General features: G+C 48.2%; 1 protein-coding gene across 1 annotated transcript in view; it reads left to right on the plus strand.

Annotated features, from left to right (window-relative positions):
* Positions 1 to 1,053: 1,053 nt before the first annotated feature.
* SEC62 (SEC62 homolog, preprotein translocation factor) overlaps positions 1,054 to 14,169 on the plus strand; it is a 39,504-nt gene continuing 26,388 nt past the window's right edge. Inside the window, exon 1 of the mRNA XM_048506021.1 lies at positions 1,054 to 1,207. Coding sequence (XP_048361978.1) covers positions 1,172 to 1,207 — 36 coding nt within the window. The 5' untranslated portion in view covers positions 1,054 to 1,171. The remainder of the gene's footprint in view (positions 1,208 to 14,169) is intronic.

The following is a 14,169-nucleotide window of genomic DNA, read 5'->3' on the forward strand; positions in this document are numbered from 1 at the left end:
CCAAGAAAATCCACATCACTCAAAATCCAATCAAGAAACAGTTTCCTCCGAAGGCTAAGCAAAGAAGGAAGCACTTAGTAGTCTTTATATTAACCGTGCTCCAAGTATTAACGACTATATTGACAGGAGGTGCACAAGATACAGCCATTTGGCCAAATCTGCTGCAAAAAGGTGCAGGGTAGAAATCAAATAAATAAAAATAAACATGCAAGCAGTCTTTTCCCAAGCTGCTCCCATCCTGTTCACCAATCCTCTTCAAAAATGAAATTAGGTATCTGTAAATGGGAACGTTGTAATTAGCTTTATTGGTCCAGACATAATCCATATATATTGGATTTCTACACGTAGCATACTCTACAAGGTTATACTGAAGATGATCTATGGGAGCCTATGTCTGTCTTATTTATTTATATCCCACTTTTTAACATTTCTGGTCTAAAGGACACTTTCGCACATGCAGAATAATGCACTTTCAATCCACATCCAATGCACTTTGCAGCTGGATTTAACAGTGCAAAACAGCAAAATCCACTTGCAAACAATTGTGAGTGAATTGAAAGTGCATTATTCTGCATGTTCGAAAGTGTCCTCAAAGCAGCTTTTTAGAACATCCCCGCCACCGTTTCCCCACAACAACAGCCCTGTGAGGTAAAAGCGAGGCTGATAAAAAAAATTGTGACGGGACCCACAGGCTCCCATGGCAGCGCGGCGGTTCAAACCTCAGCTGCCCAGGATCCTAACCCCCATCCTCGCTCTACCCACTACACAACACTGTCTCTCGCGCGACGTCTCCTCCGGAGCCCTACAAGTTTTAAAGGGATTACGGTACTAAAATAGGGTCACCTGACTGCCCTCGTTTGGGGAGGGGGAGCCAAAAGCGACTCTGAGGTGGCTCGCACCCACCCCACTTATCCACAACCGGACCCTGAGGAGCGTCCACGGAGGAGCCCCGCCTCCCAGATCCCTCGTTGTGAGAGGAATAAACAACCCCCAGAGCAACATCGCGGCCCCCTCGGCCGCCCCCTCGCCCTCCCCTCCGTTACGTAATGGTTTGCGCGGCCTCTCGCGAGGCTGGCGTCCCTCCCTCGGCCGCTCTCTCCCCTCCCCTCCTCCCCTCCCCTCCCCTCCCCCGGCTCATCCCCACGTCATCGGGAGACCAGACGGGGACAAGATGGCGGAGCGGAGGAGGCACAGGAAGCGGATCCAGGTAGCGCTCGCGCTCCTCTCCCCCCCTCGCCCCCCTCCCCGGTCCTCCTTCTCCTCCTCCTCCTCCCTCCGCCTTCCCTCACGCCCGCTTTCTCAATCTTCCTGTGAGAGCCGCATCTTCCTCCCCTTCTTTCCTTCCTCCTCCTCCTCTCTCCCCGTCCAGACTTCCTTTCGGTCCCTTGGTTCCCCCGCCACGTCACTGCGCCCCAATTTCCTCCCCACCCCCACCTTTGTCTGGGCACCCTGTCCATATGGAGCACCCCTTTCTGTATGGCAGACCCTAAAGGCAGGAGATGCTTAAGGCAGAGGACGCTCGTCATCATCAGGAGGCTTATGGGGCGCCTTAAACAAATAGGTGTAGCCATTGGTTTCAGTGGGCTGGGGAGGGTGGGATTGTGTTTAGGATGGTAAGGGTAGAAGTGTACCCCCACAGCATCAAAATGCAACTGCCGCTCCCCATCTGCACCACCACAATTTGGGGGCTGGTCCTCTGTGAGCAGCACCGTCCATTCTTCTCTCTCATCCTTGTCTCTCAGTTTGCCCATGCACATGGGGTGCATTTTTGTTTAAAAGCTCCCACCCCAATAGGGTTTTTGCTTAAAAGCTCCTGTCCCAATAGCTTTTCCCCTTGTCACTGTTTCCAGAAGTCTACCTTGATTATCTCTGGTTGCAGAGCTCCAGTTTTCCCTCAGTTATAATAATTTATAATCATCTGCCTTCAGGTGTAATCATTTATAAGGTATGATCATTTATGCTATTCCTAAAGGTCCCTTGAGATCTCCTGCAGCAAAATCCCAGTGGTCTGCAACAGGTGAGGGAAGTGGGAAAGGCTTGCCCGGCAGAGTCCATGAAGGGTTGGATGGATGTGTGCTGCTGTAAATGTCTTTCTTCCATTATTTTCCCCGTACCTCCTATATACCAGCCAAAGAGAAATCCAGCAATACCTTAAAAACCAACAGAATTTATTTCAATGTAAGGTTTTGTGAATCAGCGCTAACATTAAATGCATCGTACATCTTCAGTTCATGTTATTAAGTGAACTCTGATTCACAAGCGTCCTGGAATAAACTATGTTAATCTTCTAGATGCTGCAGCATCAGACTAACATGGCTACCAGATTAGCATTTGGAACTGTCTCCCTTACCTTACCTTCTCAGCATCCACCTGATCACACCTTGCATCACTACATCTGTCTTCTTCCAAGTATGCCATTGTTCCACATTGCCAGAGCAACATCCTTCCTCCACAAGATTTCACTGCTTAATGTATTCTGTGTTGTAAAACTCCCTTATTGTCTTACCACTCTTAATCCCTAGCATGGAGGAATGTCTGTTTCACATTCACCTAAAGTAAATGTTTAGTACAGATGTATGATTATCGTACAACCCATATGGAAGAAATACCTGTTTATTTGATGAGCAGAATCCACCTGCTGTTTAATTACCTTTATATTTTGTGGACCTTTCTTGTTTCATGACAGATGCCACCCTGTTAAATCCAAATAACACCGGTAGCTCCTGCTAATTCTGGCTTGGGTGACTGCCTATTCTGTCATCTGTGTTCACATCTCTGTGTTGACATACATCTCCACGCACACCTAGAGTCTTTCTTCTTAAATGTTCCAGATATAGTGACATGAGTGAGTCACGACAGTAATTTTTTTTCCTTTTGGAGAGGAAGGAAATGGAAGGTTTTCTCGGTTCAAGCTTCAAGTGCCGTAAGGCCAGCTACCATATGCTGCACATTTTATATCACTTAGACCTGTGTGTTTTGCTTCTGCTGTGGTGAACAAATTTCGCATCCACCTAAATCTCCTGAATACTGATGATGTATTTCAGAGAGGAGCTGATATCATCTGTTTTTTTAAAAAGTCTTTAAAAACTGTTTTTTCCTCACAAGATGGTTCAAAGTAGGGGTCGCCAATGTCATTCTTTGTTCACTAAATAGCAGTGCTTTAGCGTATGCAGTACCTTATTTTGCAAACTTCAGTCGGCATGACCAGCTCACCTGTAAGCTAACAATACCCAAAGATAACAGTTTTTTAAACTAGGATATGATACTAGGATGCTGATACATGTCTGATATGTCATGTATGTGTGGTTCTGTAATATGTCAAGAAATATACAATAAATGTCTTAATGCATCCCCTCCCCCCTGCATAGCTTCTCTCACCATGTCCTGTTTAGTGCGAACTATAACATACCTGGTTAACAGTGCAGTCTTACACAGCATTACACGCTTCCAGTGTGTGTTGAGGCAAGTGGCTGTAAGAAACTGTGCTTGCAAATGCAGTGTAAATGTAGCACGGATTGCACTGGGCAGTTGCACTACAAATGTAGTACAGATCAGCAAACTACAGTTAACTGTAAACAGGAAAGCGATGGTGAACCTGCACGTCAGATCACAGGGAGTGCGCAAATCCATGACTAGTTCATGGTCTTACAAATCACATATCGGAATAGAGTCTCAGATAGGAATGTTGAGTCTTCTTTATAGGAAAGATCAACTATTTGGGCTTGACTGGAAAGACAGGAGGTTGCATTCCAGTTCAGTAGTAGATTCCTCTGATTCTGCACTCACACTGTTGCCAAGAGCTTATACTATCTGTGTTTCTGTGTACATTTTTGGCTAGAGAAAATATGGCACAACTGTCGTCCTCTTCATGATATTCCCTAGAGAGTTTCATCCAACAGTGGAGACCAGGCTTGGGGATTCTGGTTGCTGCTAAAACATTTTTGGGGGCGGGGGGTGTTTTGTGCATGCAGCATGTTTGTGGCCTTTGCTGATCATAAGTTACAGGAAACTGTATGATCTTAAGTTTCCTGTCGTTTTAGTATTGTATAGGAATTACAGTGCAGTTCCACCCACCCACACACAAGAACTTTGTAGGTAATCCAGCATATACAGGCTTCCTGATTCATATGAAGGCAACTCTGCAGATTCAACAGGTATTTTATACATAAAGCTTCCATAGGCACTGCAGTAAAGTGCAAAACTGTTGCCTGTGATTCTGCCATCAAGTCACAGCTGACTTATGGCAACCCATAGGGTTTTCAAGGCAAGAGAAGTTCAGAGGTGCTGTTGGCTGCCTCTGATTGGGCTGAGAGAGTTCTGAGGGCACTGTGATTGGCCCAAGGTCACCCGGCAGGCTTCATATGGAGGAGCACGGAAACAAATCCAGTTTACCAGACTAGGATCCACAGCTCTTAAGCACTACATCACACTGGCTCATTTAAATCTCATGTAGTGCTGCTGAAACATGACTGCCCCTTAGAATGATGTCATACGCTGTTGTAAAAATTTTAATTCCTGCAGTACTAAAAGCATGTTTGCGTAGTTTTATATTTTAGAACAAGTGGGGAGAATTCCTTCAGTGATTATACTGTCCAATTAAATTATAAAGATGTCTCTGCTATATCTTCACATTCCTATCACGACTATCTTTCAGGGTTGGCTTAGTGGCACTATCTTAAGTGGCTCTTTGTAGTGGTACCAAACCTGCCCTTCCTATAAATACTTTCCTACCTCCTTCGTAAGTCTCCTCTCCAGTTTCTTGGCGCATGAGGTAGAACTTGCACTTGTAGAGTGCAATCACGATGCATAAAATTCAGATTTTCCTAGGATCATCTTTTACTGATTCCCATGAAGCTTTTGGTACCATAAATATTGGAATGGCAAAACACTGCAGATATATGAGCAATACTAAACTACTATCTTTGGCATATTGACTTCAGAGTAAGCCTCATTGTGCACAGTAAGCTTCTGCTCCCAAATAAACACTGATGTGGCCAGGTTGCGTGCTATCTGATAGGCTGGTAAGAGGAAACTGAATTAATGCCCGGGGATAAGGAACTTAATCTTCCACAAATCCTTTCCTTTATAAATTTTGTTATGGATGTGTGCATGTTTAAACCACAGACGTTTCCAGCTACTTTTGATTTACTACTTCTACATGCTAGTGGAGAAAACTAGTCCAATCCTATTCCCTAATGAAGGTGGAGTTGATTCCTTTCCAATTTTTTAAAGATCTTTTCTTTTGGTCTCTCAACACTGGCAGTCTTCTTGACTACTGGTAGTTTACTTGCATGTAAGATGCATTTACTAGTGAGAAGTTGCCTATGTACTGCCCATAATGTTTTGCACAGGAATAACTTACTTATTGTATATTAGTATGGATGCTGGGAAGTTCTTGCGGAAGAAAAATGGATTAAATAAACCTGCCTCAATCTTTAATAATATTTCTTTCAGGAGTTACAAGACTATCTCCTTGCGCTCAGTCTTTTCTCGGATCTTTGCAGTTTCCTACTCTGACTTGACAAGCTGCTCTGTTCAAAGTTTCTTGAGAAAGACAATTGTGAACCTTTGCTCTTCGATTAGCACTTTGGGCAGGATTGGTGCAGCTGTTGCTGTGTAGTAAAGCACTTGAAACACAGGATGAAACAAAAATGTGAACATCCTTGGAGCTTCATATAACCTAATCTGGTCCCTAGAAACATTTCTGGTTAACTTTGGTTAATAATTCACTTCCAAGGTGGATTTAATCGAATTGATTTAAATCACTAGTCAGTAAAAGTCGATTTAAATCGTGGGTTTTTTTTACATAAAGGCTTATTCTGCTGATATAATGTTAATATTTACAACCAGATGAAGGTTTCATTTTTAGCATAAGAACTTTTCAGATTAATTTTACAGTTCTATCAAAAATTATTGGTTTGGTTATAATATTACAAATACACAGGTAATTATGAAAATATTGTGAGGTGAACTTTCAGGTTCCTTTGGGCCACTAGGCCTTGCATTTCTTTGTTGCAGTGTTTTCATTTTGCATGCCTGCCTGCCTTACCCACCGGTAGAGGAATTTCATTAAAATATTCCCAACCTGGGTCTCTTTTATGACCCGCTGCCATTATAGATTTTCTCTTCCAAGGAAAGGATAATATGGTAAACCTCAGGCAATCCACACAGAGATCCCAAGACTGGAGAGTATTGTGCTCAGAAAGTTTCACTTTCATTTTTACTGCTTGCCTCTCCTCCCATTTATGCTGTCCCACAAAAAGATAAACATGACATGCTGCATTGTGAAAACAGTGTGCTTCTGCTGTGGGGAAAAAGTCCTGATATATTTATTTATTTTTAAATTTGTACCCCTCCCTTCCCCAAGGGGCTCAGGGCAGCAAGAACATTTTTAAAACAAACACAGTAAAATCATAAGAACATAAGAACAAGCCTGCTGGAACAGACCAGAGTCCATCTAGTCCAGCACTCTGCTACTCGCAGTGGTCCACCAGGTGCCTTTGGGAGCTCACATGCAGGATGTGAAAGCAGTGGCCTTCTGCTGCTGCTGCTAGCCCCGAGCACCTGGTCTGCTAAGGCATTTGCAATCTTACATCAAGGAGGATCAAGATTGGTAGCCATAGATCGACTCCTCCTCCATAAATCTGTCCAAGCCCTTTTTAAAGCTAATAAATATTTTAAACCAGTTAAACAATCATTCCTAAAAAACCTAACTCCAGATGGCGACTTATAGAACTTAATATGTCCCCCCACCCCCCGCCAGAGGCCAAAAGATAGATGTTAACCCGGTGGGCCATCAGAGAAAGCCTAGTGGAATATCTCCATTTTACAGGCTCTGCAGAAACTGTTTAAGTCCCGCAGGGCCCTGATCTCAATAAGGAGCATATTCCACCAGGTAGGGGCCAGGACCAAAAAGGCCCTGGCCCTTGTCGAGGCCAGCCCCAGATAAAACCACCTGTATCTCTGAAATCCTTTGGGCTACCACAGCAGTTTTAACTGCATTCTGCTCAGTGGCCCTTGAGAAGTTTCCCCCACTATTTTTTTTTAATTCAGAACCCCTGACTTTTCCAAAATGGCTGCTGGGGTAAAAACACCTGTATCTTTGGAATCCTTGGGCTGTCACAGCCCTTTTATTCTGCTTGCGGTCACCTTCTCTACCCATCATTTTTTCCAAACTCAAACCTTCCAATGTCATCATTTTTTCTGGTCCCCTAAGGTGGCTACCACCTCCTTTCAATACAAAGAAGGTCCAGGAAGTGACTGCAGATTAATCCAGCATTGAGGTTCCATCTTTCAGTAAGACAAGGTATAGCTCCTTGTGTGTCTATTCCACTCCAAACAATCTTTTGTTCATTGAACTTCTTGCAACTTAGCATCTAGTAAGAGGCAAATTTTGAGTACATTTTTGTCAAAGGCTTTCTGTAAGGAATTCCATAGAAGCAGAAATAAAAGGCTTTTGGGAGTAAAAGTCCATTTATTAAGACATCTTAGAAAGCTCAAGTACACGCAGTGGCAGGAATGACACTTCCCGCCAGAAGCACAGGTTATAACTCTATTCACCCCATCCCCCATCCTGCTTCCCATGGGAACGGAGGCCTCATCTCCCGCGCAAAGATAAAGTCTCCGCCGATGAAGCTGGCCCATCGCCCGGGCTGTGGAATGCACTCAAGGTTACTTCACCATCAACACCATTGAATCCTTTACACTCTGCCTCCCTTAAAGAAGACCCCTCCCCCCCAGGTTTATGCGGAAAGGCGCGGTGAAAAGCAGAAATAAGGGTGGGGGCGTCAATATTTTCGGAATAAACCCATTGATTATACCCAGAGGAATATCCCACCCAAGAGACTAAATATTGCAAGCGTTTGCGATTAAAGCGAGAGTCCAGGATAGCGTCAATTTCGTAGTGCTTGTGGCCATCAATAATAGTCGGTGGGGGCCTCTCCGGCGGGTCGTGCCAGGCATCGGAAGCGGGAGCCTCCTTGAGCAAGCTGGAATGGAAGACAGGATGAATGTTACTAAGAGAGTTAGGCAAATCCAATCGGGCAGTGACATCATTAATCACTTTAGTAATCTGAAAAGGTCCCACGAATCTTTTGCCCAGTTTGGAAAATCTATGCACGTCTCTGAGATTTTTGGTGGACAAATACACCCAAGCACCCACACGCAGAGGGAAATCCGAGCGGTGTTTATCCGCTTGCAGCTTTTGGGAGTCCTTAGCCTGTTGTAAGGCGCTCTGGACCGATTTCCACCCCTCGGCTAGGGACGAAATCCATTGTTGAAATTCTGGAGGGTCCAAAGCTGTCGCGGGTAGTTGTGGCAACGGCGGGAAGGAGCGACCAGACACAATTTCAAAGGGGGTTTTCTTTGTACTGCTATGAACCGCATTGTTATAGGCGTACTCCGCAAACGGAATAAGCTCGCACCAATTGTCTTGGTGGTAGTTGGTGTAACAACGTAAATACTGCTCAAGGGTTCTGTTCGTTCTCTCCGTCTCACCGTCACTTTGAACGTGGTAGGGGGCGGCGACTGCCGGGGCGGCCCCCAATAACCCCAAAAACGCCTTCCAGAACTTTGAAATGAATTGGGGGCCGCGGTCGGAGACCACCTTATCGGGGGCGGAATGTAGACGGTAAACATGTTGAATGAACAGCCGTGCCAACTTAGGAGCCGAGGGGATGGAAGCACATGGAATAAAATGGGCTTGTTTAGAAAATAAGTCCACTACCACCCACAAAACCGTGTTGCCATGACTTTCGGGCAAATCTGTAATAAAATCCATGGAGATGACTTCCCAAGGGCGGGAGGCCACCGGGAGAGGTTTCAACAGCCCATGGGGTTTTCCCGGGATGGTTTTGGCTTCTGCACAAACCGAGCAGCCCTTAATATATGCCTCAATGTCCTTGCGCATTGCGCGCCACCAGAACTGCCGGCGGGCCAAATGCAGAGTTTTCAGAAAGCCAAAATGTCCAGCTGAGCGGGCATCGTGGCAGGCTTCAAGAACCTGCTTGCGGAGGGGGGGAGGCACGTACCAACATTCCCCCCTCCGCCAAACCCCATTCTCCAAACGCAATTGGGAGTCACTTTCTTCCGCTGGAGGCTCGTGCAGCCCCGCCTCCTCGAGTTCCCGCAGGAAAGGAGAGACGAGAGTAGGAATGGGGGGTGGAGGAGGAGCGGACGTTTGAGATCGGGTGACAGCCAGCCCCAACTGGGAGGGGGAGAGAACAGTGCGTGGAATGTCTCGTAAGGCAGCTCCACCCCCCTCCCCGGGTAGGCGTGAGAGCGCGTCAGCCAGTTTATTGGTTTTCCCGGGGAAAAAATGGACGGTGAAAGAGAAACGAGAAAAGAAATCGGCCCAACGGAGTTGTTTTGCGGACATCTTGAGGGGGGTGGAAAGAGCTGCCAAGTTTTTGTGATCCGACCAAACCTGAAAGGGGTGTTTAGCCCCCTCCAGCCAGTGGCGCCAAGTGGAGAGTGCTACTTTGATGGCCGCAGTCTCTTTATCCCCTACAGTCCAGTTGAGTTCAGCACCAGAGAATTTCTTAGACAAATAAGCACACGGAACCAGCCTACCATCTTTATTTTTCTGCAACAGGGCTGCCCCAAGTGCTTTGTCCGAGGCATCCACGTGAACCACAAACGGGAGATCTGGGTCAGGGTGCTTCAGGATAGGTTCGGTGGTAAAAGCCGACTTTAAGAGTTGAAAGGCTGTTTGACACTCTTCAGACCAGGAAAGGGGGGCCCCGGGTTTGGCGGACATTGGATCTTTACCTTTAGTGCGTAAGAGGTCTGTGAGAGGGAGAGTCAGTTCAGCGAATTGGGGTATAAAGTCACGATAGAAATTAGCAAAGCCAAGAAAAGATTGGAGTTCTTTGCGGTTGGTGGGGGCAGGCCATTGGAGGACTGCGTCAATTTTAGCAGGATCCATTTTTAAGCCCTCGGGCGAGATCCGGTAACCCAAATAGTCAATGGAGGTCTGGTGAAAACAGCATTTGGAGAGTTTGGCAAAGAGGGAGTTGTCGAGCAAGCGCTTCAATACCTCCCGAACCAATGTTTCATGCTCTTCTATGGTTTGTGAGTAAATTAAAACGTCATCTAAGTATACCACAACTCCCTTGTACAATAAATCATGGAGAACTTCGTTGATAAGGGCCATAAAAGCCCCGGGGGCCCCACTTAACCCGAATGGCATTATCAAGTATTCAAACTGTCCAAACTTTGTGTTAAACGCAGTCAAGTGTTCATAGCCTTCAGCAATTCTGACTCTGTAGTAAGCTTCTCTCAAGTCCAATTTAGTGAAAATGCGCCCTTTGCCGAGTGCATCTAAAAGGTCCTTGATCAAAGGCAAAGGATATTTATTGGACAGGGAGACCGCATTGAGACCTCGATAATCTGTGCAAAGCCGTAAGGACCCATCTTTCTTTTTTACAAACAAAACGGGAGCAGCGTGTGTGTGTTTGGTAGCCCGCCGTATGAACCCGCGAGCGAGGTTCTTGTCCAGGAAGGCACGAAGTTCCTTCTCCTCATTGGGACTCATGCGGTAGATTCTACCTTTAGGCAGTTGCGCCCCTGGTTGTATAACGATTTTGCAGTCAGTGTCTCTGTGGGGTGGCAACTGATCGCATTCTTGCTCCTGAAAAACTCTGGCTAGATCATGATACGCAGGTGGGATGTCAATGGAATCGGGAGCAATCGCTGAAGAAGCCAGGGGGGGGGTGTGTCAGGAGAAGTTGGGTTTTCCCCCCAATTCATGTGTTCACCGCAGGGAGTGTCAGTGAATTCTAAGATCCGTTCCTTCCAAATGAACTTTGGTTCATGTAACAGTAACCATGGCATGCCCAAAACTATGGAGTGTTTGGCCACTGGCGCCAAAATAAAACTAATTTTCTCCCAATGGTCGGCGCAACGGAGGAGAACCGGCTGTGTTTTGAACTGGGCCGGTCCTTCGTTCCCGAGGGGGGTGCCGTCCATTTGGGTAAATGGTATGGGCTTAGCCAGGGGAATTCGGTCAAGACCTAGCTCCTCTGCCACCTGGGGCCGCATTAAGCAGTGGGAGCAGCCAGAATCCACAAGGGCCGAGGCTATAATGCGAGTGTGTTTAGCGGGGTTGGCCAGAAACGCTTGGACAGTAATGGGAGCGCTGCCTTCACTCACCGCGTCAGGAGTCGGGCCCATGTCCATGGGGGCTGAAGAAAGGCAAACGGCTGCTTCCCCCTCCTCCGGGTCGCCTTCGATGACCGCTTTAGACGAGCCCGTCGGAGGCGGCCCCGATCTGCGTGGTGGCTTGGCAGATGGAGTGCGCGTAGCTGGAGCGGTTGGTTTTTGTTTCTTGGGACAGTTGGCGGCTAGATGACCTGGCCCTCCGCAGTAAAGACACAATCCCAGTCGGCGACGGCGTTCAGAGGTGGTTTCGGTAGGGGCGGCTGGGCTTGGCTTGGTGGGCGCAGTGGTGGGTTTTGGACGTGGGCGGCCTCCGGCACGAGCGTATTCCAAACGAGACGCCACCTGGGACCCCAACTGGATCCAATCTGCAATAGTACGAGGAACCCGAATTAAAAACACCGTTTCACGCAGCTTGCCGTCCACAGCATCCGAGAAGTATTCGCATTTCATGCGTTCAGGCCACTCAGGAGGAAGTCGAGCAGCCGCCGCACGAAATTCACGGGCAAATTCTGCAAACGGGCGGTTGCCTTGCTGGATAGTTTTGATGGTGCGGATAGCTTCATTCTCGGCGCCTGGATCTTGGAAGCGCGCTCTTAAGGCTTGGAGGAATGCGGGCACCGTGCGAGAGTCTTCATCTTGCAAATCCAAAAGAGTCACGAACCAGTCGGCTGCTGCCCCATCCAGGACTGAGCCGATGTCCCGTATTTTTTCGCGCTCAGACCGGTATAAATCATCATAGTCTTCCAAGTGGGCATTGAGTTGCAAAATGAAGTAGGGAAGTTTGGAAGCGGTCCCATCAAAACGGGCTGGTATCGGGGGCCTATAGTAGCCCCGTTCCACGGCTCTTGGCGCCTGCTGGGGCGGCGGTTGGGCGGGTTGGGCAGGCAGCTGTTGTACGGGGGGGGCCGGAATCGGGGGCGCTGGCGGTGCCGCTGGCGTTTGGGTGGCAGGACCCAGGTACGTGGCCCCCCTGGCGCCGGCATGATCAGTAACAGCATAGACTCCAACTTGGGGCTTCCTGGTCTGCTGCCTCCTTAGCTCCCTCTCCAACGCAGCCAGCTCCCTCTCCTTGCGGGTCAAGGCATCTTGGTGCGCATGCAGCGCAGCTTTTTCTCGTTCCAATTTAGCCAGTTCGTCCCGTTTAAGAGCTTCAGTAAGCTCACTCTGCGTGCGCAAGGCCTGAACACTTTCGCGTTGCCGCTGTAAATCCAGTCTGGAGTGTTCCAGGACCTTATCATGGACTGACAGATTCTGGGCATATTGTCGTTGGAGCGCATCTTTGGCACGGTCCAACTCGAGCTGGACTTCTTTGCGTTGCTGTTCCCGGTCCCTCTGCAGGTTTTCGCGCTCTTGCTGCAACTGTGCCCGTTCCTCCTCCCATAGCTGGCGTTCACGGTTCCATGCCGCTTGGGCATCTCGCAGTCGCCCCACTTCCTCATCCCAGTCCTCTCTCGATGGGAGAGGAAACCGGTCCGGCTGGGAATGCAGGCTTTCTTCGGACTCTTCGTCGTCTGGAAGCGAGACATCGGAGACACCGTAGCCGCCGTAGCCACCGGTGGCTCCCCGAGGCACCTCAGGTGCGGTCGCTGGCCCGGGATTAGGGGGGTCCGATTGGGAAGCGGTACGGATACCCCTCCCAATTCCAGGTTTAGTCCCGGTGTCCTTTGGACGGGCCCCAGTGCTGTGCCACGGTGGTTCCTTGGGAGCATCACCAAAATACGAGTCCAGGAATCGTTCAATGGATTCCTGGGTTGCCGCATGAAAGGTGGTCAAGCCCGTCTCCTCCATGACAGGTTGCATCTGAGGTTTGTAATCCACACGAAAACGGGTAGAGATCCGATCCACAGGCGCTCGATCCATAGACAGCGCCCCAAACGACTCATGGAAGTCCCCATGGTCGTCGTCACGTCCCTCGTTCCAACGGAGTAAAGGAAGACTCGTGCTGATACGAGGACGGGAAAGAGCCACCAGCGAGGCCCGTTCTCCTGCCGGTTCCTCCAGATCCAGAAGGGAAAGGTCGGAGCCCTCTTTGGGGGCTACCGCACCTTCCGCAGTAACATTCAACCTCTCCATCGCAAGACAAGAGGTCCACTGCACAGGAATATAGATGAATTAGGATTCCTGCCACAATGTAAGGAATTCCATAGAAGCAGAAATAAAAGGCTTTTGGGAGTAAAAGTCCATTTATTAAGACATCTTAGAAAGCTCAAGTACACGCAGTGGCAGGAATGACACTTCCCGCCAGAAGCACAGGTTATAACTCTATTCACCCCATCCCCCATCCTGCTTCCCATGGGAACGGAGGCCTCATCTCCCGCGCAAAGATAAAGTCTCCGCCGATGAAGCTGGCCCATCGCCCGGGCTGTGGAATGCACTCAAGGTTACTTCACCATCAACACCATTGAATCCTTTACACTTTCACTGCCGGAATCACTGGGGTGTTGTGAGGTTTCCAGGCTGTATGGTCGTGTTCCAGTAACATTTTCTCCTGAAGTTTCACCTGCATGCCAGCCACAAATGCAGGCGAAATGTCAGGATAAAATGCTACTGGAACACAGCCATGCAGCCCGGAAACCCACAACACCTTTGTGCACATAGCTTTGCAAAGGAACAATAGGATTAAGGTCTTTTTCTCAACGCTGTAGGTTTATTTTATAACACTTTTACTGTGAGGAAATGATATATTATCTCTGCAGATGTGAATTCACAGTTTTGAGAATTGCAAAACCGAGCATCTGTGATACTCTGTTGTAGATGGAAAAATTTCCCAAATAATCTTACAGAAACCTCTGGAAGAGCATGGCATTGTGAATTATGTGTGAGGAGGAGAGCGACTGCCTGGGGGGTGGCTGACTCTGCTGGCAAGGCCACCGCCGCCTCGCCAGCCCAGATCAGCAGTGGAGGGAGTGGTTGTCTCAGACGGCGAATCCTCAGGAAGCTCACCGGCTCAGATTGGCATGGGGGGGAGGTGGTGCACCAGGTCAGATTGGGAGCAAGGTGGGTACCTGG

This window comes from Sphaerodactylus townsendi, linkage group LG08, assembly GCF_021028975.2.
Source record: "Sphaerodactylus townsendi isolate TG3544 linkage group LG08, MPM_Stown_v2.3, whole genome shotgun sequence".
In the NCBI taxonomy this organism is placed as follows: domain Eukaryota; kingdom Metazoa; phylum Chordata; class Lepidosauria; order Squamata; family Sphaerodactylidae; genus Sphaerodactylus; species Sphaerodactylus townsendi.